General features: G+C 44.4%; 1 protein-coding gene and 1 pseudogene across 2 annotated transcripts; both read left to right on the top strand.

The window, feature by feature from the left end:
* Positions 1 to 5,326: 5,326 nt before the first annotated feature.
* On the top strand, positions 5,327 to 7,549 carry LOC308427375 (ras-related protein R-Ras-like; annotated as a pseudogene). Its single transcript has one exon. The product of its transcript is annotated as a ras-related protein R-Ras-like (transcript).
* A 109-nt stretch (positions 7,550 to 7,658) lies between these two features.
* On the top strand, positions 7,659 to 25,509 carry NUDT9 (nudix hydrolase 9). The gene is made up of 8 exons (XM_080924988.1): positions 7,659 to 7,936; positions 11,733 to 11,972; positions 15,406 to 15,501; positions 16,275 to 16,361; positions 18,617 to 18,728; positions 20,097 to 20,243; positions 21,523 to 21,607; positions 25,079 to 25,509. Exons 1-8 carry the CDS (start codon positions 7,830 to 7,832, stop codon positions 25,255 to 25,257), a joined length of 1,053 nt encoding a protein of 350 aa, XP_080781114.1. The 5' UTR covers positions 7,659 to 7,829; the 3' UTR covers positions 25,258 to 25,509.
* Positions 25,510 to 25,806: the final 297 nt, after the last annotated feature.

Genomic DNA, 25,806 nt, shown 5'->3' with positions numbered 1-25,806 from the left:
GTTATACACTATACATGGCATATAGCTCCATTTAACTGTATATACTCAAAATAACTAAAGTGATCCCAGTCTTTTTTGAAATAAGTTTTGCTGTTCAGACCCAACTGCGCTCAACATTACGATCCTCCTGCTTTAGACTCCTGGCTGCTGGAACCACAGGTACATTCTCCATGCCTGGCTTCATGATGTGGTTTTAGTTGATCTTAATGTATTGATGGGAGTTTCCTTACGGAACACACACTACAGGGAACAAAATTATTAAAAACAAAATTATGCATATTTGTTTCCAACTAGCTGCTTAAGTAAGTTTACTTCTTTCATCTAAGAAATGTTGATAAAAACCTTGAAAAGTACCAGTTTTCAAATACAAAAGTACATTTCCTGAAATCGCTTTCTTGTAACACATAGCAACACATTGTAAACACTATCCTGGAATGAGTCTGTCTTGCATAACAATGACTCAGATAACAAGGCTGTTTGTTTAGTTGCAGAGCATTTCTTGGGCTCCTTGAACATCCTTGATGTGTTCCATCTTAGGGTGCCGTGTAACTGAGGAATGCTGTTTCTTGGTCTTGTAGACTAAGGATTTGCTTCTTGGTCTCTGCATTGCTTGGGTAACAAATAGTATATACTTATTAATACTTATTCTACTCAACTATGAATTCTGGAGACAATGTTGTATGGTGTGCTGCAGTGCAAGTTAGAAAAACTCATGGACAGGGTACTCTACAGGCACTGTACTGGTTAGAAGGAATCTGGGGAAGGTACTCCGTAGGCACACTGTATTAATTAGGAAGACTCTGGGGGAAGGGGCATTGTATAGCCACACTGTACTGGCAATGTACTGATTAGAATAATCCTGCAGCTGCCCCAGTAGATTCCTTTTTTATTAGTAGCACTCTTATTATTTTTATGTATGGATGTTTTGCCTGTATGTATGTCTGTATACCATGTGCCTGTTTGGTGCCCTAGAGGTCACAAGGTGGCTTTGGATCCCTCCAGACTGGAGTTACAGACAGCTGTCTATGGCTATGGGGTGCTGGGGAACTGACCCCAGCTCCTCCAGAAAGGGAACCAGTTCTCTTAACCCCAGCCCTCTCTACAGCAATGTCCTAACAGGCTCTCCGAGGAAGAGGGAAAGAGGAAACTCATTTTCCCGAGCACTTCATGTGCTGTATCTTCTGCAGCATGGGCAGTCGAGGCTTTCTTTTCCTCTACTTTATGTCCAGTGACCTTTACTCTGCCCGAAGGTCTCACGTCACATGTTGCTCCTCAGAGCGAACCTTCCCAGCCATGACGGCTCTCTCCTCATCCCTCCGCAGAGCAACACAACTCTCTAGTCAGGACATGCCATGCTTGAGGCTTGATGTTTACTCGTGTGATTCTGATTTTCTGTTTAGACCACCTATCTATCCCCTCACTAACCCGCTGGTGTGTAAGGACAGCCCGATCCACCAGTGTGACTGATTTCATCCAGTTTACATCCACACAGTTTGCTACAGTGCTTATAGAAACCAAGTGTTAAATAGCGAACACACACGTATTTACTTAGGAATCGAAGTTTATAGTTATGCAGATCTAAATTTGAATCATGGTATGGTAAGCTCAAACAAGTGAACTAGGCTCAAATCCCCAGAACCTGTAAATAACTGATATGGAAGTCATGGCTCTCATGGGTGTGATTAGGGGTGTTGAGATGAGTTTCTCATCCTGGATTGCCAGGATGGAAAAGGTGGAAGGACGCTGAGTATAACAGCAGGGACTGGAGTCACGTGACCACAAGCAATGGCATGCTAGTAGTTACAAGGACCTAGAGAGTAGGGAACAGAAATGCAGGTTTTCCTGTAGAGCCTCCTGAGAGTGGGGTCCTGCTGCCATCTTGAATTTGGAATGGTGAAACTGATTTCTCACTTTTAGAACTGTTAGATAATAAATTTCGCATTCAAATGACCTATTTGTTACAGCTATGAAAGAAAAGGAATAGCCTGTTCAAACAACTAGACACATTGTATGAACCTGGACAAGTTACCTAAAGTACATTAGTGCTCAGCCTGTATCCTTCCTTCCAACTCCCCACAGCCCCCACAGGGAAACCTACAGCAGATGCCCTAGAGATGAGGTAGCATGTAAGCTGCATGGCCTTGTGTAGAGCTGATGTTGGAAATGCTTGAAAAGCATGGTTACCAGGACAGTCGTTAGGCGGTTGATGAAGTCACGCTCAGTTCTCACAGCTGACTACCTCTCTGCTGACTTCCACAGCTCCTTATTTTACAGGTGAAGAAGCAGTTTGCTCAAATTGTGTGATCAAATGAAAAATACCACTAGAAATATTCTAGATGTGTTTTAAAAAATATTCTCATATCTTATTGCCAGATGGAGTCTATCCATTGAAATAATAGTTTCAGTGTTTCAGAGGGGAAGAAAGATATGAATTAGAACAAAGGCTTGACTGTCGAATGGGATTTTCAAGTCTCTAGGGCAGGATTAATCTTGAAAGCCAAGCTTTGTTAATTGAGAGTTTAAAAAATTCTTTCATTGCCCATTAACTCACCAAAAAGCAGAAGCTGTTTGGGGGGAGGGGAACCAAAGAACACAGGAGGCAAGAGGAAAGTCTTCACACTGGGGGTAGAGAGGGAAGTGTCTGACCTGATAGATGATGTCAGAGGGAAGTCAGAGTAAGTGACATATCAGGAAAGCAGGCCAGGTCCCCTCTAGGAGGCAGGCCATTGGAAGATGGTTTGGCCATTGGCCTTCAAGGGGTATTAGAACCAGCAATGGGAAACCATGTGCCAAACTGAACCTTCCCATATGTTCATGTATCTCATCCAGACCATGGAAAGCTGATTACCAGGTACTCAGCCCCACCACAATAATTTTATCCGTTTTCAACTTTGTTTTTCTTGACGGCATCTCACTATGTAGCTCTAACTGGCCTGGAGACAGCTTGCCTTGAATGCAGATCTGCCTGCTTCTGCCTCTGCCTGGATTAAAGGCAACACTGCCACTCCCAGCCACGTCTCTATTTTGTGAAGACCAAATATGTGGGTCTTAGTGGCTTTTACAGCATGAAGATCTTGGAAAAACTCCATCAAATGTTTCACTCTGTCAGAATTTTATATATCTATATAATCTCTAACCAAGATTTAGCCAAGCAGAAATTAGCTTTCCTCTGTTCTTCTGGCATGTTTCCAGGCTTGAGACAAATACTCCAGGGCCTATTAAAGTCTCAGTTTCCTTCTTATACCCTACTTGGCACAGCTTCTGACAGGGTAGTCAGATTGCTGCTCCTTTTTTAGGTGAGCTGCACCCTTCCCAGCCAGGATAAGCAAGGCCATAGAAAGCACTTGTGAAGCAAGACAAACCCTCTCTCTCACCAGGGAAATAGCAAGTTCTCACAAGATTCACACAGCAAACTCACACCTTAATCTCACTGACCACAGAGGGCCACTCGGCCCCCGAGCAGCAGGGAGTGTAGAAAAGATTGTACTGTAGGTATTTTCCACAGGAAGTAGTTGTTGGTGTCCACCCAGGCTTCCCTCTCAGCTTCTTTGCAGATTAACCCGTTTACAATGCTTCACTGTGGGCTGGAGAGAAGGCTCAGTGGTTAAGAGCACTGACTGCTCTTCCAGAGGTCCTGAGTTCAATTCCCAGCAACCACATGGTGGCTCACAGCCATCTGTAATGGGATCTGATACCCTCTTCTGGTCTTCTGAAGACAGCGACAGTGTACTCACAAAATAAACAAATCTTAAAAAAAGAAAAACCAAATGCTTCACTGTCTACCTTCCTCTTGTTAAACAGGCAAGCTCTTTCCTACGTCAGGGTGGATGGCTTGGCTTACAGCCATCTTGGATGGACTGCTCTTCTCCCAGCTTGTCAGTGGCTAGCAACTTCATATCCTTCCATCTCTGCCAACTGTTACTGTCACGGGGAAGCTTCAGACACTTCTTTTACAACGGAAAGTGACTTCTTTCTCAGTCAGTAACTTTCACCCACAGGAGAATATCTATTCCTTCATAGGGCCTCCCTCAGCCCACCCTTTCTCCTCTGGCTGGCCCTTCCTTTCTTTTCTCTTCTCCTTTCTTGAGGCAGTATAGCCTCTGAATTGTGCTTGGATTTCAGATCTCCTGCCTCCTGTGTGAGGATTATAAGATCACCAGGCATCTCCAGCGCTTTGTGCACGATGAGGAAGCACTCTAGTAACTTAGCTACATGCCTAGCCACTGAGCACTTCCCCTAGTCTGATGTTACTACTTGCTTATTGTCCATTTCCCTCTAGTAGAGAGCAGCACTTTGTGACACAGGGTCTCTCTATACAGCTCTGGCTGTTTTGAAACTCCCCATGTAAACTAGGCTGGCCTACGACTTGCAGATACATTTGTCTCTGCCTCTGGAGTGCTGGAATTAAGGGTGTGTACCACCACGTCCAGTTTGGTATTTATTTTTAAAATACAATTTTTAAAAACAAGGTTTTCTGTGTAGCTAGGCTGGCTTTGAACTTCTGATCCTTCTGCCCCAGCTTCCTGAGACCTGAAATTACTTTTCTAAGCTACTAGGTTCTGCTTTCAAATGCTCATTGAACTGATGTTCCTAAAAAATAAATAAATAAAAGTCACAGCTATATTAATATTCTATAGGGGTGGTTAACTGATTAGGAATCAATGATTGTGAAGAGTTGAACTGTTGCAGGTCCAGTGTCAAATTATCTTGGGTTATCTATCTACATAGCTATTTATTGCCTTCCTTGTGACTATTATATAAATCCCATCTTAATGCACAGACTTTATTCCAGAGAATTATCAGATAACGTCTGGGGTCTTTGTCAGAGAATTCACCAGTTTGCTGTAACCTGGATTTGCCTAACGTTTCCATTCATGTATTTAAAGTGTCTTAATTAAGGATTTTGTTGTATTGCTATTGAAACTTAATAAAATTGTTACCACTTAGGAACATGATATCTGGGGCCATCTAAATCTGTGTTCCTGGGGCCAAAAGAAACTAAGACCCTTTACAGTGAGAACTATGTTTTTTTTTAAATGTCAACAATACTTTAAGAAAAATGCTATCTGAAAGAGCTGCCAAAGATAAATAATGCCTGGGCTGGAGAGATGGCTCAGTGGTTAAGAGCACTGGCTACTCTTCCAGAAGACCTGGGTTCAATTCCCAGCACCCACATGGTGGCTCACAGCTGTCTGTAACTCTAATCCTTAGCAATCTAAAGTCCTCTTTTGGACTATGAAGGCACTAAAGACCTGGAGTGCACAAATATTCCGGCAAAACCCTATGCGCATAAAAGTAAATGCATCTTTAAAAAAAACAACCCTGTATGAGGATACTAGTTAAAGACACAAAGGAAAATTTTACTGGGTACTGCTGCCTTAAGCCTACATTTGAGCAGCAGTGGTGGCGACATGAGCAGTGGGGCGGTCCCTGGGCGGCGTCCAGAACTGGGCAGGGGCGGCCCGGGGGCGGGGGACTGGAACCCAGGGACACCGGCCCGGGGAGACTCACGAAGCTGGTGGTCGTAGGTGGCGGCGTGGGCAAGAGCTCGCTGACCATCCAGTTCATTCAGTCCTACTTTGTGTCTGACTATGACCCCACCATTGAGGATCCTATACAAAGATCTGCACCGTGGATGGCACCCCTGCCCGGCTGGCCATTCTGGACACTGCGGGCCAAGAGGAATTTGGTGCCATACCGGAGCAGTACATGCGTGCCGGCAATGGCTCCCTGATGGTGTTTGCCATTAACGACAGGCAGAGTTTCAAAGAGGTAGGCAAGCTATTCACACAGATCTTCAGAGTCAAGGACCGCAATGACTTCCCCATTGTGCTGGCTGGGAACAAGGCAGATCTGGAGACACAGCGTCAGGTCCTCCGATCCGAAGCCTCCTCTTTCAGTGCTTCCCACCACATGCTTTACTTTGAGGCCTCAGCCAAACTGCGTCTGAATGTCGATGAGGCCTTTGAGCAGCTAGTGCAGACTGTCCGGAAATACCAGGAGCAAGAACTCCCTCTTAGCCCACCCAGTGCTCCCAGGAAAAATGACGAGGCACGCCCCTGTGTCCTGCTGTAGCCTCTAGCGACCAGCACAAGCTTTGGGGACCAGCTGCCTCACACTTGCTGTGTGGCCCAAGGCTCTCTCTAGCGGAGCCTCCCTTTCCTCTTCTCGGCTCCCCAGGACACACTACACCCTCTAACCATTACTGCCAGGCCTCCTGGGGCTACTACTGTGTGCCTTCTATCAATACCTCCTCCTTTTTCCACAAGACCCTGTTAGGATGAGGAGCATCTTACCATTGCTGTATATAAGAAAAGGGGGGGGGAGCCCACATTTCTGGTTCTATTTTCATAAAAAAAGAGAGAAAGGAAGGAAGGCAGGAAGAAAGAGGATAGAGTGTGAAGGCCAGGGAATGGTGCTGAAAGTATCTAAGGTGTTCGTGTGTGTGTGTGTGTGTGTGTGTGTGTGTGTGTGTACTACTGTGACTGAGACATCTGGGTTCTTAATTGTTATTTGTTCAGAGGAGAAATAAACGTGTCTCAAGACAGGAGCAATGGAATAAGCTGAAGACAACCATCTCTGGAAGGAGCAGTGATTTAGCTTCCTGAGTGCTCATACCTCAAAGAAATGTCTATCACATATCCAGGAAACTGTGGGGTGGTAGGATTACACCCCAAAGTGCAGAGAAAGAAAATATAATCTTTACTTTGTCCCAGGGATCTACCTATTGGTAACCAGGTTTGGGCTGGGGGTGGGGAGGAAATTTCTCATACTCTTCGTTTTTAGTAAGCGGGCATTTAAAGGAGTATCGTATAGTCACAAAGGCAAAGCCCTAGAATTCTGTAATACGTATTACTGCAGAGTCGTTTCTTCTTGCTGTCCTATCCCAAGAGTGCTGCGGATTTTAGGACACAGTATTTGATTGATCACGACTTATGATGTTTCAAAAGGCCAAACTTGACGACAGACTTAAAATGTAGAATTTGTTCATCAACAAACGAATTAAAGCTGGCGTGCAATCCGCTTTGCACGCCTGGCTTTACCACTTTCGACCCGGTTATTTAGTCATTCGTTATTTATGATCCAGACCAGGTGCCAATTTCACAGCTTGTCTAGAAGTTTTTTGGCTTTGGGGTTCAAAGGTGGGAAACTGAGGCCGGCTGTCCTTTTGGACAAGAGGGTTATCTGAGATACAAACACCACGGACAGCAGCGTGAAGGGAACACTGGGGAGCTGAGGGTGCGTTCCAGTGTTGGGGGTCACTCCTTGCAGGTTCCAGGGTGGAGCGGTCACATGGCTGTCCGGATCACGTGATTGGCGGGAATCCCCACAGTTACTGCTCATAGCCAGTCTCTGATTCTGGTATGTGCGCAAGCTTCGAAAAGCAAGTTACTTTACTTCTGGAAACCAAACCACTGTGTTCGTGAATCGCCACTGACCCATTCTACGTCTTCTCAAACCTCGCGTTGCTCACGTGACTCCGTGCCGCCTTTCCTCTCCTGGAAACACGTGGTCGCAGCATCGGTCACATCACATCCCGGACCCTCCTTCCGCTCCGCCTCAGGGTTCTAGGTCTCCGCGTCCAGCCGCGCGCCTCAGTCAGTGCGCCTGCGCAGACGGAGAGGCAGGTTGGTTTGTGGCATCGCCGTAAAGCGCTGTCGCGCGTCCGGTACGTCGCGGGGCTACGGGCGCCGCCGGCCGTCGGCGTCCCAGGCAGGGGAAGCGCGGTCCGGTCCTAGTGCCCGCTGGCTGCAGGTTCGGGGCTCGCGGCTGGGCTCTGGTTGAGGCCGGACACCGCAGACCCCTCTCGGGCCGTGCGCCAGACGCCGATGGCCGGCCGCTCTCTGGGGAAGGCGGTAGCCACCGTGTCGCTCTCGGTGGCCCTCGCGTCCGTGACTGTCCGGTCCTCAGGCTGCCGCGCCGTCCCGGCACCCAGGTACCCCGTTTCTAGGAGGGGCTGCGGCTCTGAGACCTCAGGTGGACCTGCGATCCCCTCTTTCCTTTCCCAAAGGTTATGTAGGCTGTGCCGGCTTATTGAATTTTGGAAAACCAATAGCAAGGTCTCTTTTCGATCTCTGACTTTTAAATTTAGATCCCCAGAGTTAGAGCATTTGTGGTGTGTCGCCCAGTGCTAGAGGTGATACTGAATCCATACAATGGATACATACATATTGTTAATCTGAATAGCAGACAGTGCTTTCTGTACGCTGGAAGGCGCTGACTATTGGCTTTTGGATAGACTGGAAATTAAGTGTGTGCGCCAGAGCCTCGGGATTGGGAACTTCGCTCTTTCCCGTCTCCCCTGGGCAAGGTGGCCGCAACTTTATTTCCTAGTGACTTGGAAAGTTTGTAAGCCTGGTTCTGTTAAATTCTCTGACACCAGTGTCTGTAGGTGTCTTTCTTAAGACTCGTACAACCATGTTTCAAACTTGACTTTATCCTCAAACTCAGCAAGCTTCAGTTCCGAAGAGGAAAGAGGTCAGTTCCTTGGTTCTTTGGTCAGCGTGTGAGACTGAATTTGAAATTTCCGTGGGCTCTCGTAACAGGAGTGACATCTTTCTTCACCTTTTTGAAAATAGAATTTCTTCTGCTGAGGTTTGTAGGCCCTGTGGTTCCATCCGGTTTTCTGCCTTCCTAACAAAGCTTAAAACCCCTCCATCAGAGTGTCCTCTCTCTGCTGGTGTGAGTTTACTTTCTTTTATACACCTTCTTCAGTGGGGCTTGTCACTAATGGCATTTTTGTTGATAGTTACCAGAACAGTGGAAAGCTGCTTACTGGTTGTTCTTTAGTAAGACAGAAAAGGAACTCTTAAGTGGTATATCCAGAACCGAAACTGCATATTCCAAAGAAAAGCCCAAAGCTAAGTCAACAAGTATTTGCTGAGTGCCTGCTGTTCTAATATTGTAAAACATCTGTGGAGAAACAAAGGATGTGTAACTTCGAGAGTTTTATGACCACAGTTTTATTTAGGGGTGTGACCCGTCATGGACTGGCCGAATTCCATACCCTTTACTTTGTGGCTAGCACTAGTTAGACTATCTAAAAAAGCACAGAATGAGCAACACAGTTAAGAGCTCTCGTGGACTGGAAGGTGAACCCTGTTCATTCTTAGCTTCCCGGTTAGGTGTAAACTCCTGCTCCATTACCATCACTGAGCCCTCCTGCAGACCCATGAGTGAACGCATAAGTATGATCAAAAATAAAATATAAAGATGTAGGAGAACATGACTGAGGGTGGGAATCTGGGAGGAGTGGGGGGTATAATCAAAATTTATTCGTGCATATACACACACATGTCTCCAGTGTGTGAGTCATCTATATAGAATTCTTTAAGAGTAAGTGAATAAAAATATATTAAAACCAATTTGGGGACTAACAATGATGGGAAATTCAAGACAACACAATAGTTTTGTAGTTAGAATTTGTGATTTGACTAGTTTCAAAGGCCTTTTATTAGTAAAAACTGGAAAGTCAGGTTTCCCTTTCTCACCAGGTTTTCTCAGTGGTGTAGGGTTTGTTCATGTGCTCACGTGTAATATGTGTGATCTAAAATTTAAGCAGAGGTGCAACAGGAAATATTACTTATTTCCAAAGAAAGGATTTGTGCGGGTCAGATGGGTGGCCATTCCCATTAGAAGGGGGCCTTGCAGTGCACACTCACCTCTTGTGAATGTTAGTAGTAAAGATTTTCTTCAGTTTATAGCAGCCTGCGGCCCTTGGACTTCTTTCCTTTTTCTTTTTTCCAGTGTTAGGAACTGGTCTTTGCTTCATAAGATGCATTTCATTAATTTCCTAATCCCTGTCTGCTATTTGCACAGTCCTGAAATACAATAAAAAAGGTTTAGGCTCTGTATATGCGCACAGTAAGTATTCTTGCTCCATACTGGAGAGCAGTTGTAAGTGGATTAGCACTTCTCTGTGTGGAAGATGCATAGTCTGATCATAATTTGCTTTTATTTTTTAAATATTTATGGGTATTGTGTGTGTGCTCTCGCGCGCGTGCGAGTGCTTGTGTGCATGCGCAGTTGTATGTGTCCATGCACCTATGTGGAGCCCAGAAGACAATGTTGGTGACTTAGAACTCATTGTCGGCCTCCTTCTTGAGGAAGATTCTCTCCCTGCACCTGGTGCTTGTGTCTTTTGGGCTAGTCTGGATCCTTCTACGTCTGTGCCCCCACGGCCCAGCCGGGGTCAGTTTTGTGTGCGATGCCTGGCTTCTTACATCAGGACTGGGCTCTGAACTCTAGCCTGTGGTGATTGGATAAGTAGCTGCTCCCCACAGAAGCGTCATCTCTCCAGCTCATTCTGACAAACACATGTGTTTCACGAACTTGTTTTTGAATATAAGCTTGAGTGAGGAAGATTTTTATTTTTCAGAGAATTGATAACTTGGATTTCCAGATCTGTAGCAGCTGAAGCCAGCATGACATCAGATGGGTTTCCACTTTTGTTTGTGAGGCAGTCTTGCTGAGCAGGCCAGGCTGGCTTTGATCTGGTGGCCTCCTTGGCTGTCCCCATTGCTCAGGGGACACTTTACTTAAGTCATCGGTCCTATCCTACCTCACACTGTTCCCAGCCTCTTATGGCTCTGGACCTGCTTTGTGGATGCTGGGTGCATGCAAATGAAGCAGCAGGGTTCTGAGACTCTAAATGCATTGACAGCCAACAGCTTGCCTTACACTGACATCTCTAGACAGACAACAGGATGGGACGGAGCCTACTGAAAAGTGTGGAGTTTCTTACAAAAACAATCATACTGTGTTGATGAGACTCAGCAGTCACACCTTGGGTGTCATTCAAATGAGCCGAAAACTCATGTCCACACAGACTTGCATATAAGCTTTTTAGTAAATTTATGAGTAAATCCCCGCTTGTATTTGTGTTTATGGCTGAGTTCTCATAACATATGCCCCTTTCCTAAAAGAACACAAAACAAAAGTTTTGCCCCATTTTCTCTGCTAACATAACTGCAGCCAGTAGGCAACAGTTAACAACTAGTTAATAAGATTAACTAGTTTGTGTGTATGTATACGTGCTTGTGTGTGTGTGTGTGTGTGTGTGTGTGTGTGTGTAGGTAGGTAGGTAGCAGCCAGAGGTTGATATTGGATGTCTTCTTTAGCCTCTTGTCATGGTGGGGTCTCTTCCTGAACCTAGAGCTCACCTGTGGGCTAGGCTGGTTAGTTATTGATCTTTCTCTGCCTGCTCTGTCTCCAGTGTGGTGACATATAACGCGCTTGCATGTCCAGTGTCAGTGTTGGTGCTGGGGCTCTAACCTCAGTCTCTCAAACTTGTGTGGCAAACATTTCTTCTGAGTTCTCTCTCCAGTTGAAGTTTATTTACTTTCAGAAATCTTCCTGTTTGAAAAAACCTTTTGTGGATATTACATGTTCTTAACTTGAACTTTTTGATTTGAAAAAAAAAACTGTTTATTTTGCATTTTAATGCTTGTGTGTCTTGTGTATAGAAGTGCAGGTGTCCTCAGAGGTCAGAGGCCTTGAATACGCTGGAGTTGGAGTTATAAGAGGTTGTGAGCTGTGTGACTTAGGTATTGGGAATCACACTTGGGTCATCTGGAAGAGCAATGCACATGTGTAATTGTCTGTTATTTTCCAGTTTTTACAGGTTTTGAAGATTGAAAAGTGTTTTGGGATATTTGAACTAGGTTCTTTAATTCATATGCTTTTGGAATGTCTATATGATGTTTTTCTTTTCTTTTTTTCTCTCTCCTTAGAAACCCATTTCCATCCTGTGGATTTCACTCTAAAGCCAACATCATGTCTGGTTCTAATAGTGCCAAAGAGAATTCTCACAACAAGGCCCGGACGTCTCCTTACCCAGGTTCAAAAGTCGAGCGAAGCCAGGTTCCAAATGAGAAGGTGGGCTGGCTTGTTGAGTGGCAGGATTACAACCCAGTGGAGTACACCGCGGTTTCCGTCTTGGCTGGACCCCAGTGGGCGGACCCTCAGATCAGGTGAGCAGATGAGTGGGTAGCTGGGCTTAAGACTAACGGAAAGTCATGTTTTTTAAGTTATCATTTGATATTTGAAAAAAAAAAATCACTTTAATCCATGCTGGGCATTGTTACAAATCTGTTTTTGCATTTGTTTGAGTTTGCCTAAACCGACCGGTCCATGCCTGTTTATTCCTCACCAAGTTTTGGAGGACTTACCCTAATGAAATTGCTGCTGTTTGTTTTTGAGTAAGGACAACTGGTAGAATCTGGTTTGCCTGTCCTGGTTGTGCCCCTCTGATTCTGGCATTGCTAGGCTGGTATGTGAGGTTGTGAAAACCCTTGGCAGAGTCTTCCAGATTACCAATGATGGGCGTGTGAGCAAGAAAAGATAGGAAAGAGAGAGGTGGGTCATGCTTTGATTATGTCCCTGCAAGAGCTGGATTGCATACTTGATGATTATATTCCCTTCTTTTCTCTTTCCAGCTCTGCAGGGCTGTAATCTGCAAAATGTATAATTATTTAAGACGTGCTGCTCAGTGGTTGAGTCATCACCACTGTGCAGTGATTACCACAGTAAGACAGTTGGCATGGCCGTCTCTAGCCCATAGGCTTCTGCGACCCCAGCAAGCCTCAGCTGTCAGCCTCAGTACTAGCTGTGGCCACTGAGCAGATTCTGAGAAATTGTCCTTCCTCAGAACCAAAACCTCCTGCCTTTTCAGAAACGCCATCCCATTTTGCTGCTTTTTTGTTTCTTGTAGTGATAAATATAATACCATAGAGGGATTATTTTCTTTTAAAATAGGAGCTGGAGAGTGAGCTCAGTAGTGAAGAGGACTTGCCGCTCTTATGGAGGACCAGATTTGGTTCCCGGCACCCACATGGTAGTGTTCAATATTCATAACCCCAGCTTCAGGGGCTCTAACTCCCTCTTTAGATCTCCATGGGCACCAGACACCTATATGGTACACATAATAAATGCAGGCAAAGCACTTATACACATAAAATAAAGTAAATAATCTAAAAGTTATTTTTAAAAGTTATTTATTCACTTGATTTATTTGAGTTATTTTAGTATACTTTTGTTTGGTGCCAGGCATTGGTAAGCATCTACCGCTAAGGTAAATTCTCAGCCTAAGTTTATGTTTTAACTGATGTATAAAAACATAAGACTGCACATATTAATGTTTTGATGCACATATACATTTGAATCAGCTTAAGCAAGCAGCCTTCTCCTCATACATCCTTTCTTTAAGTTGGAAACATTCCACATAAGTTCTCTAGCCTTTGCAATAGTCCGTTGCTGCTCTCAAGTCACTCTAGTGTACGGTCCTACCAGGACCCTTAACCCTGTGTAAGTATTCCTCAGTGCCCGTTGAGTAGGCTGTCCCACACCCCCATTCTCTCTTCAGTTTCTGGGGACTCCGTGAGATCAGATTTGTAGGTTCTACAATACGATCATGCAATGATGATATTTTCTCTTCTATTAACTATGAGCTAGCTAACTAACATTTTTATGAACACTTTTATTTTCATAATCTGGGAAGCAGTCCATCTGCTGGCCTGACGTTTTAGGTAGGGGAGATTGCTCAGTGAGTAAGTGCTTGCTGTGAAAGTCGTTGGGCTCCAGTACCAGTGGAAGAAGCCAGAAGGAATGGCATGGGCTTGTAACCCCAGTGCTGGAGCAGCAGGGTTGTAGGATCCCAGAGCTTGGCCAGCAGCCCAGTATGTTTGGCCAGTTCTAAGACAGTAAGAGGCTCTTTAACGAGTAGATGAGAATCCTGAGGCTGAACTCCATTGAGGTTGACCCATCACCTCCAGCACTTCTAACAACAAAAGTCAAGCCAGTTGGTTGAGGTAGAGTGCTAACTACTGTTAGAAAGTGTAAGTGGACAACTGGATAACCAGCAGCTCCCCACAGACAGTCTGTAGGGAGAGCAAATTCTGCTGTCCTATGGCATAGCAGGCATTACTGTCCACAGTACTTTGCTATATATGCTATAAAGAGCTAGAAAAGAGAATTTCGAAAGTTCTCCATGTAAAGAAATGGCAAATGTGTAAGATGTAAATGCTCATGACTCTGATGTGGTCATCATATCAAACTGTTTTATGTGTATCAGGTCATCACTCTGTATCCATAATATTTACAGTGATTATGTATCAATTAAAAAGATAAAAAGGAAGTAGTACTGTTTGCCGTGCTCACGGTTGCAGAGTATAACTCTTAGAAGAGCCCAGACCTCCCTTATATGCAGTCTATCAAGTGCTGTATGTACATAGGTAAACAAATATCGCTGTAGGGGTGGTATGGGGTGAAGAGAGAAAAAGGCTGAGTGAGGGCCGGGGAAGGACGAAGTGCAGGTGATGTGATGGACAGATGGAGTGCAGGTGATGGACGGAGTGCAGGTGATGGACTGAGTGCAGGTGATGGACAGGAGTTACACAAGAGCATATGCAGCTAATCTTTATTGTAATTCTCATGGACTTTGGCTTGGGTGGTAGATAAGTACATAAAATATATTTAATAGAGAGAGTATAAATGTAATATAAAAATTCACAGCTTCTGAGTATCTCTGCTAACTATATAGATTCATTGAGTTTTGTGAATTCTGGGTCTGTTGGCAAGAGTGGTTTTGTTTTGTTCTGTTTTGTTTGTTTCTTTTTCTTTTTGATTATTTGTTTTTCAAGGCAGGGTTTCTGTGTATCCCTGGCTGTCCTGGAACTCACTCTGTAGACCAGGCTGGCCGCAAACTCAGAGATCCCCTTGTCTCTGCCTCTGAAGCAGAGACTAAAGGTGTGTGCCATGCCTGGCCTATTTGCATGTTTCTTAACACATGTTTATTTACAAAATGTGTCTGCTGAGGCATGACAGAAGTGCAGTCAGTGCTCATTTCTGAAGTGTGCAGGTGCAGCTCAGTAAAGGAGCAGTTCAGGCCAGGATTTCCAGCATCTCCAGAGGACTGGCTTTTTAAATGTCGTATTTCTTTTATAATTGATGGGATAAGTTCACTCCTTATGGATTTTGGTAATATGAATATTTGACAGTATTAACCAATATGCATTAAAGTATTTAAATTACTTTGGAATGGTAGAGATATCACAGTGTTCAGGGAGATCTTGCATTTGGAATCTTGTGGGAGCCAGCAGTTGCCATAGTGTGCCCACAGATGGCTCTGTGTTGCTGACATCTCTGCTCATGTCGGAGGGGCTTCCATCCTCCTTTCAAGAAGCACAGCATGGCTCATACATACATCTACCTCTGTTTTCCTGCTTTGGCTGAAAGTTTTTTTTTGCCTCTAGAGCCTTTTTTGATTGAATAAGATGATTTGTAAATCAGAACTCAGACCTATACATTTTTACTATTTCTATATTTATTATGAATAGCAATGAGTCCTATCGCTAAGTTGCAGGTGATATTTAATCATTACTTTATTTGCATTTTTTCTCATTGCAGTGAAAGTAACTTCTCTCCCAAATTTAATGAAAAGGATGGGCATGTTGAGAGAAAGAGCCAGAATGGCCTGTATGAGATTGAAAACGGGAGGCCCAGGTAGGTGCTGGGACGGAGGGACTGAGTCTTGAAAGGAAGAAAAGACGTTGGCATTCTGAGTGTGACTGAAGGGCAGGCGTGGTGCAGGATTTACATGTGGGAAGTAGTTACATTTTCATCGAACTCAGATGGGGAAAGAGTGTTAACAATTTGTAAACAACTAGTAAGTGCTAGAGACAGGAATTAAAGGTATAATTTCATAACTTTATCTTGAAGGTTGAAGTAATTAATTGAATAAATTATAAAAAGCATTAAAGTTTATGTTTTCAGTGGTTATTTATTAAATGAACTAATGGCTTAAAGAAAGAATTTATCTAAACATCTAAGCCATGGAAGACTAAAAGTTAAGCTCTGTTGGGGTGAGATTGCCCAGGAGGTAAGGTCTGAGACAAGGCTGACTGCCTGCATTGGCTCCCTGGGACTCATGCTAGGGGGAGACATTGACTCCTATCATATAAGAAGTCTCTCAGTTTTATCAGCAGTGAAAAGCATGGGTGTGAGTGCCTTGTGGAGTAGATTAAGAAGTTAGTTGGAGGTTGGAAAGATGGCCTGTTGGATAAAGCTCCCGTTCAGTCTTAGAGACAGGCGTTTGGGCACACGGAGCCCACAGGTGACCTGGGCAGGCATGCTGGCTCCTGTAGTCTTAGGACACAAGAGAGGAGCAGAGATGGGTAACATGCGTGTACACAGGTGCATGCTGTATCAAGCTAGATTTTAAAAAGAGGATGTATTCGATTGGTTGTATGGTGGTCTTTTGTTCTTTTTTTACCCAGAAATCCTGCAGGGAGGACAGGACTGGTTGGCCGTGGTCTTCTGGGGAGATGGGGCCCAAATCATGCTGCAGATCCCATTATAACCAGGTAAAAACTGGGTCAAGGTGTTTCCGTAGCAAAGAGTTAAGTGATCAGAAAAATAAAGACGTGTGCTCTCATGCACACACTCTCTGTATGTGTGTAGAATTATATGTTTGTTTTATAAGAACATGGGACTTTATGTGACATCACAGTGATGTGCTGTATGAACAAACCTGTGGTTGTAGCTAGGTGTTGCTGCTTATGCTTGTAATCCCCACATGTGGGAGATTGAGACAGGAGGATTGCTGTGAGTTTGAGGTCTGTCTCAAACCCTCAAAGTCAGCAATCAGCAGTCAGTTTCTCAAGCTGTGGTTTTATGTTGTGGGTGTACACCACGCATTGTCTATCAAGCATGTCAAGCTTAGTGCGCACAAGCTTGTGCCCATGGTGTGCCCGGTGATTGTGGCCCAGCATAACATGATACCCACACTTTGAGAACAGGAGATGATTTGGGCAGGGGTGGGGGATAACATTGAGGGCCCATTTCTCAGACATGAGGTTTGTAATTGACAGAGTCATGCTGCAGTGTCAAAGTTTGAATGCACTGGCAGATATTTATTAAAGATTTTTTTTTTAGCACCGAGGAGGTAAGGTTTTGGTTATTAAAGAGCTATAGTTTCATTTACGAGGCTGAAAATTTGAAACAAAACGCATGAAATATGACTAAGTAGTTATGCATTGCTCAGCGCTGGGGACAAGTTCCCAGACATTTCCTCATTGTGTGCCTGCCACACTGTGTACTTATCAGTCAGTGCAGCCTCTCGATGCAGGGGACTTACTGAACTCAAGGTGTGTGGGTCAACTGGAGTGACAGGCTCAGTGTTCCCTAGGAAACCTGTTTGTTCATAATGGCAGCCGGGAAGGCATGATTGTTAGAGAGCTTGATGCCATTAGAATCCAGAGCCTTCAGTGGAGGGTACAGGGAAGACCCCGAGGGCCTCCTAGGAAAGGTCGGGTCACTCTTAGCCCCCCCCCCCCACCTGGTTTTAAATGTCTGAAAGAGTGAAGTTGTTTGCAAACAGTGTTAGGGACCCTGCTGCCCTTTCCCAAGAACACTGTAGAGGGAGGTGGATCTGTGGGCCCTGTACCTTCAGTTTCCAGGGACTATCTGGCGGGCAACAGTAAAAGAAAAGCAGCGAGTGCCGATGGTGGCAGCGTTCACCTGGCCTTTAGGTCACTTTGCTTGCCTGAGTCACTCCATGCCTCTGTGGCAGAGTGAGTGTGAACAGGCCGTGTTGTCCCCAGTGAACACAGAACTGAGACTTGTATAAGCGCTCACCTACGTCTTTAGCCTCGTGCTTCATCCTCCCCCACTCGTCAGGCCTGGAGTAGGTGTTCAGTTCTTAGGGCAGTGTTTTGCTGCTTCGTATCTTCTTTATGTTATTGTGGGGTCTGGCATCTTAAACACAAACGTTGCAGAATTATTCTTCTATTTCTGTCTACTGTGCTTCTCAGTCTGAAGCTTTTTATTATGATGTGTCACTTTGGTATTTAGCTCTGCTCTAGAACCCAAGCTCTTTGATGAGGCATTGTGGGTAAGAGAAGGATGTGGCGAGCCACCCAAGCCGTCCAAACTCTGTGCCTGCGCACTCCTCCCTTCAGTGAGAAGCACCCCCGGGCCGCCTTTTCCCAGTTGTTACTGCGAGGACAGAGTCCTTACCTTTCTCTAGAAGACCACTTTAGAAAGAGCCTGGAAGTTGGGGGTGTAGATTAGGAAGGGAAGGGAAATTTGTCTTCAGAAAGATGATGTGTTCAGAGGAGGTGTGTTGCTTAACTGTGATTTAATTCAAGACATGAATAGCATAGGATGCAGGTTCCTCCCTCCTCCCAGTCTAAGATGGAAGACTGGAATGCACTCAGTGGAAACAGTCTCTGCTTTTCTGGTATCACAAGGTGACATGACCAACAGAGGCATTGCCAAGTCTGTCTGATCATTTCTGTTTCTAAAAGAGACTCTGGAAAACACCAGGCAACACCTCTTAAAACTTTCTTCAAATCACGTTCCGCTTTTAAGTTTTTTCTTTTTTTGACAGACTAAGTAGTAAGATTGTGTGTAATCTAAATTTTCCTCACAGAGAATATAGCACCCTGTGTGAACTAAGCTTCCTTAACTGATGCAAATATAGCATTTGTCTAATCAAAACAATTTTCTAAACTGGCCTCTCTTAGGTATTTAGGTGCTTTGTAGTAGAGAAGACATTTTTCTGGTGTCATTGAGAGAGGAAGTTGCAGCCTTTGCTGTTCTGTGTTCCTGTCCACAGGTGGAAAAGGGACGAGAGCGGGAATAAGATCACACACCCAGTCTCTGGGAAATGCATCTTGCAGTTTGTAGCTATCAAAAGGAAAGACTGTGGAGAGTGGGCGATCCCAGGGGTAAGCATGGCGCCCCCTGCTGGGGATGCTGGGTCACTGCTCATTACTCCTTCCGGCTCACTGTCACCAAGCTTAGGATAGTATAAGGCTTTTAGAATTCCAGGACAGTTCTAGCGTCTTTGGAAGGAACAGGAATGCTTGGCTAGATTGAGGCCCATGTTCCATCCTGTGTACTTGCTGGGTGAGTCCAGGTGCTGTTCTTTAGAAGGCAGCCGCATTTACCTCAGAGAGAGAGAGAGAGAGAGAGAGAGAGAGAGAGAGAGAGAGAGAGAGAGAGAGATAGCCTTTGCATATTTGTCCTATGGTTGGCATTCATTATGTACATTTACTACTCTAAACGCAAGTTTACATTTTTAGTATTACTTATTGAATTCTTACAATTTTAAACACAATGAAAAGATGACGCTGGTTACAGACTTTTCCTTGAAGTTCCATCTCCCATCAGGAGGAGTGCACTTTTAGTCATGCTGATTTTGTACCATGGATGTCTTTGAAGTGACCTTTAAAACTTGTATTCAGTGAGGCAGAGGTTTTGTGGCTTATGCCGGTTACGAGGTGAAGGTATCTGATGTGAACATGAATCTTTACAAATACCCTGCTGTGGGCAAGAATATGTTTTTCTTTGTGGTATAAAACCAGGATGAGTCACAGACTATAGCAGACTGGTCCAGCATAGGCTGGGGACCATGAGTGGGGTCAGCCAGGTTCTCTCACATGATCGTGACTTCACTGTTCTATTCCCGTGTACAATTCTGATCACGGGAGCAGCTGTAGTAGTCGCCGCATTCTGAGACCTATTGGTCTCCTTGACGGTCGACCTTTGTGGGTTCCCACTGTAGACAGTGAGGTATAACAGCCACATGAACACACCCTGTCTTTTGTGACGTTTTAGTGGGAAGGCAGATGATGTAATAAGATGAGTATCTAGTAGACCATAAATGAAAACTACAGTGGGACAGGAAGTAAGAGATGATTTAGGGGCAGTGACACTTGAATGGCGTCTCAAAGGAAGTGAGTGAGTTGTTTCTGTGGAGACTTGTGGGTGCATTCTGCTGAAGATGCCATCGTGGGAAGAGCCATTGTGCTGTTTCCATGCCTACAGGCCTTGTAGTTTGAGTTTGGAAAGTATCAGGAAATGACGTTGCCTGGCCCAATTTGCCATTGACTAGTGCTGGACCGATTACTGTGGCCCAGTGTATGAGTTGCCTTTCTTAGCTGCTTCTGCTAAAAATGAATATTTTAAGAAGCTTCTCAGAGAGGGGTGGGGAGAAGTATTGTGGGAAAATACAGTAAGACATGTTTATTGTACCACTCAGTAAATATGTGGAATGAGCCCAAGCTCACTGCTTCTTTAAACTGTGACTGCAGGGGATGGTAGACCCCGGAGAGAAGATCAGTGCCACACTGAAAAGGGAGTTTGGTGAGGAAGCCCTGAACTCGCTACAGAAGTCCAGTGCGGAGAAGAGGGAGATCGAGGAGAAGCTACACGCACTCTTCAGCCAAGAGCATCTCGTGGTGAGGAGCTCCTCTGCTAGGCTCCATCCATGGGGCCTTGGGATCCTCTCACAAAGCACATTTGCTGAAGGTTTTAAAGTCTGACCTTAGCTCACGTGATCATTTATTACTCCCCCGCCCCACCCTCCCCCACCTTTCTCTTAGCTGAGGGCTGACCTCCAATGACAAATAGGCTGTTTTTTTTACTCACTGAGTATCTGTTAAACAGATCTTGTTGTTTGCAAAAATCTAGCTTGCTATGAAAAACCCTTTATACACTTTTTTTATTGCTAATCATTTGTTTATGTCTATATGCCTGCATTGTCTATGTACTCGGGTGTTAGTAAAAAGAAAACATCACAGAAAGCCTGTGGGTGTCAATAATGAAATGACAGTCTCCTTTTTGATTGTCATTTGGATTACTTTGTTTTTCTTCCAAAGTTGGAATCTCTTAACCTTTTTTCTAAAGGGTTGTAACACAAAGCTCAGCCTGGTTAAGTATTTGCTATGTAACCTAGGTTGTCTTTGTGTGTGTGTGTGTCTGTCTGTCTGTCCATGTGTAAGGTTGAGAGACTTTTTCAGCTGTTGTTCCTTGGGTGCCATTTACTTTGCTTTTGAGACAGAGCTCTCACTGGGTAGGACTGGTTGACAGGTCAGAAGCCCCAGGGATCCTTGGGTCTCCTAATTCCATTCCTCAGCCTCCCAGGGGTTTATGTCTTTCTGTCTGCCATCAGGACTGTCTTGTCCACGCTTATGTTGGTTGAGTAGATCTAGGGTTTTCTTTCTAATATCAATAAGCTTTAAATTTCAATTTTTAGATTTATCTATATATTATCTAGGTTTATCAAGAACAACAAACCTCTCAGTATGTGAAGTTATAATCACAGAAATTATTAAAATATAAAATTCTTATCTTATATAAATATATATTAAGGTTTACTTATTTATTAAAATTATTTATTTATTTATATGAGTAACGAATTGGATCCCATTACAGGTGGTTATGAGCCACCATGTGGTTGCTGGGAATTGAACTCTGGACCTCTGGAGGAGCAGTCAGTGCTCTCAACCTCAGAGTCATCTCTCCAGCCCTCATTTATATTTCTTTATAAGCATTTTTTTTTGTGCTAAAAACATGTAGTAACATAACAGAAACCCATAACCATTTTAGTCTGTCCAGTTGAGTAGCGTGGTGTGCAGCAGGATATTTACAAGTAGTAGCCTAAGGATGGAAGCTCGTCTGTCTTCCACCCGCTCCTACCTCACCCTAGAATTGTTCTTGCTCCCCTCTTGCAAATAGATATACAAGGGATATGTTGACGACCCTCGGAACACTGACAACGCGTGGATGGAGACGGAAGCCGTGAACTACCATGATGAAACAGGTAACCTTACACTTAAGTGTGACTGGAACTGGAGGACTAGCTGAAGATGTCTACTAGGACAACATTGGATCTAGAGTATAGCTTTTTAAATCAATGAACTGTTGAACTTATAGTTGTTCATCTGCAGATGACGTTGTTAGTATTAAGAGTACTTGAGACAAAGCTTTCAAAGTTTATCAGCAGTGAATAAATACATGCCTTTAATGTACTGATGATATGTGAAGTTAAGGCTGTATTACAGGCTAAAATAATGTGATGTGAAGCCAGCAGTTAGTGTAATTATTACAAAAGCAGGCGAGGCTCTGGGTGGGGCAGCTTGGTGATGGGGTAAGAAATAGTGTGTATATTTACCTTGCTGTAGGACCCTCCCGGGCTGCAGCCTTGGGCTTGCCACGTGTGTCATATGTGTGTGCTGAGTGCATGCTTTTTCTGCTCTCTAGGTTTAAGAATGATCAGGAGAGACTATCTGTTACTACAGAAGAGAAGGGAAGCACTGTCTTCAGAATGGTTAGGATCTTTACACATCAGCCTGAGCCACAGAAAGTCCTTTCTTGCTAGGCTGGGTGGTGTCTTAAGCATTTTGCATTCATTTGTAGAGTAATGAAACAAGACGAGCTTTCAGAGAACTCCGTGTTCTTCTGGCTCTTTGCTGCCAAATCCTATGCTAATCACTTGTCCTTGCTGGGCAGCCAGGACCTGGGAGGTCTCCTTTCTCTCGGCCTTTCCTTGGCCTTGGGAAACTCCAGCACCATCTCCTTTCTTTCTGCAGCAGTTCCAAGAAGATGCCGAGTTTATCCCTTAGTACAAGAACTTAGAAGATGTGTGCAGTGGAGTTTAGAATGGGGCTTCCACAGCTTAACTGTGCACAGTCCATTACTTGTCTGCGAGGCTGAAAACAGTGACCTCTTCTCCAGAGATTAGGGTGGATTATGTGTCCGATGTGTGTTGATCTTTCTCTGTGTTTGCTTTGCCTGTCTAGATTGGTCTTAGTTTATCTAACAAAAGGAGTTAAGGCAAGTAGCATAGACCTGTGCAGGCTTTTCTGCCGTGGAGTGTGCTCCATTGACTTACCTTTTTGCCATAGCTGTGGGCGCTAGGCCTGTTCCTCCCACACCTTTGGTAAGATCTAAGGTGTGTTCCTCTTTTGGTCCAATCCCTTATTGGTACAAAATAGTTGTAAGCAGTGTTTCAGATTAGTTGCTGTTCCCCTCTCCCTGCTGTAAAAGGGGATTTTCTGCTCGAGGGGCGGTAGCATATCCCATGACGGAGGGTTTGCTGGATCGGAGAACTGTCTTTTTTCAGTTCCGCTTTCTTCTTGTGAGAGAGGTGGCTATTGAACTCTGTGTCTTTAAATATTAAACAGTTTGGTTTTGAGTGATATATCAAGTGGTCGGAGGAGTAAAAGGAAGTCTAGATATTATTGGTTCAGATAAAACACAGGATGCTGGGAGCTGTCCTGAGGTAATGGCTTCATCCAGGCTGTGGAGGTGCCAGGACTTCGGTGTGGGTGGATGGAGAGCTCTGGGTGCCGGCCTGGCCCTCAGTGCCTGTTGCCAGATCATCATCTTCTAGGGAGGCTTTGTTGTCTCACTGCAGCTTTACTGTATGGGTAAAGTAATTGATGTAAGGCGGACACAGTAAGCCACCACCTTTCACTAACATCTTGCCTTAGCTCCTTCCAGACTCTGTAGCTTTACACTGAACAGATAAAAAGGTACTTAAGCTACATGTTCTGTTCCCTTGCTTGATGTTTCATATAAAAATGTATTCTGGCTCTCTTGCTCTCTCTCTTGCTCTCCCGTCCTTGCCCCTCTTCTCCCTCTTCCTCCCCCCTCCCTCTCTCTCTCTCAACTCCCCATGACCTAAATAAACTCTATTCTATACTAAAAAAAAAGTATTCTGGGCACTGTTTGCTGGCAGCGTTCCTGAGCTCCTGTCATTATTTGTTTCATTGTTTTTGTTTTGAGATAGTCTTGTCACATAGCCCAGGCTGTCCTGAGCTCATTGTATAGCCCAGGCTGGCCATGAACTCATGGTCAGTCCTCCTGTCTTTGACTCCCAAACATTGGGATTACAGTTCTGGACTATCATGTGAAGCTCAGTCTTCTCCATCTTTAATGTCTACCATGTGAATCTCAGTCTCCTTCATCTTTAATGAATGCAGCACTCCATTGTACATCACTGTCATTTCTTTAACCTGTCTCATAAAGGAGAAAGGTGTGGTTCTGCTCATTTTTAAGGCTGGGAGGTGTAATGGTTCTGCAGTAAGAGCACTGGCTGCTTGTCCTGAGGACCCAGGTTCTACCCCAGTGCCCTCCAGCTCCTGGTACACATGTATTAAACAGACATACAAGCAGGCAAAACACCCATACACATAAAAAATTAAAACGAAAGAATGTAATATATAATACTAAATATTTATATGCACACATAAAGCACACACATGTTTATATACACACATAAAGCACACACGTTTATATACACACATAAAGCACACACATATTTATATACACATATAAAGCACACATATGTTTATATATACACATAAAGCACACACATATTTATATACACACACACACATAAAGAACACACGTTTATACACACACATAAAGAACACATGTTTATATACACACATAAAGCACACACATATTTATATACACACACACATAAAGAACACACGTTTATACACACACATAAGGAACACATGTTTATATACACACATAAAGCAAACATGTGTTGCCTTGAATACTTTTCTATCTTTGGATAATTTTTTGAGACAGAGTCGCATTGTATAGCCCAGGCTGGCTCGGCACTAACAGCAATACTTCTGCCTCCGTCCTCCGGGGGCCGACATGGCTGCTGTAAGCTGCCACTCTTTGTTCACTGTAGCGTTTGTTTCCAGTGTATGGGATTTTCCCCAGAGCTTCATGTTTGCTAGGCAGGGACTGACCACTGAGCTGACCTAGACCTGTAAACTCTCCGTATCCAGTGCCCGCAGCAGCGTCTGGTACATAAAGTATTCTGACTCCTACTGAGTAAGTGGGAGGGTCCATTTTCCGAAACACTGGGTAAGCACTTGTCAGTCTGTCAGTCTGACCTGTAGAAGTAGCTACTTACATTTCTAGCAATGATGGCATTTATAAATAATAAATACAATTGTAAATATATTGTATTTTAGTTTGCGGTTTGGCATCCAGTTACATAGCATAAGACCACAAAATGAGTCAGAAATTTGCTTTTAGGCTTTTTATATTTAATACTGTAATCCTGGAGTTTAGTTCTGTACATGGTTTCATATAAAATATTGTCTCTGGCCACTAATAACAGTGATTTAATCTTATTTTTAGTAAGACTATTTGAGGATTCAGAATTACATTAAAAATGGGATAAACAGCCCCCCTGTTTGTTTGTTTGTTTATTTATGTTTTTATCTATCTATTTATTGGTGCCGTGTCTTGGTCTGGCACACAGGGGAGACCATGGACAACCTCACTCTGGAGGCTGGAGATGACGCCGGGAAGGTGAAGTGGGTGGACATCAGCGACCAGCTCAAGCTCTACGCCAGTCACTCTCAGTTCATCAAACTTGTGGCAGAGAAACGAGACGCCCACTGGAGCGAGGGCCGTGCTGCTGACAGCCGCGGGCTATAGCCTGTCCCAGCCTGTCCCCGAGGGCCAGCGGCAGCAGGCCACACTGCAGACAGCAGTGCCGCAGAACTTTCACTCCACAAAGGCCACCTGGAAACGCTTGCAGCAAGGTGAAGTGCGAATAGGACGAACACCGAAGGCTCAGCCCTCTTCTCAGACGGACCAGAGACTGCCATATTGTATATATAGAAGCATGTCAGGCAAAATTTACATAATTAGTGTTCTTTGAAAAATTGTAGTTGCAATAAATATAAAACCCAACTGATGGTGACTCGTGTTTCTAGTTCTTATCGTTAGCTTTTCCCAGTGCCCTTAACGGTGAGAGATGTCCTGAGAACTGGACTTGCCTTGGAGGGTGCCCCCTTCCACGGACCACCCGATTCCCTCTAAACCTCTTCATAGTGTTCCATGTGCATGCAGTGCCTGAAGAGGCCTGAAGAGGGCACTGGATCCCCTGAATTAGATTTGCATGTGCATGTGAGCCTTTATGCTTGTGCTGGGACTCAAACCCCTGTCCTGGAGGAACAGTCAGTGCTCTTAACTGCTCAGCTG

The sequence above is a fragment of the Micromys minutus genome (assembly GCF_963924665.1).
Source record: "Micromys minutus genome assembly, chromosome: 11".
NCBI classification, from domain to species: Eukaryota; Metazoa; Chordata; class Mammalia; order Rodentia; family Muridae; genus Micromys; species Micromys minutus.
This window is presented reverse-complemented; position numbering and strand designations above follow the sequence as displayed.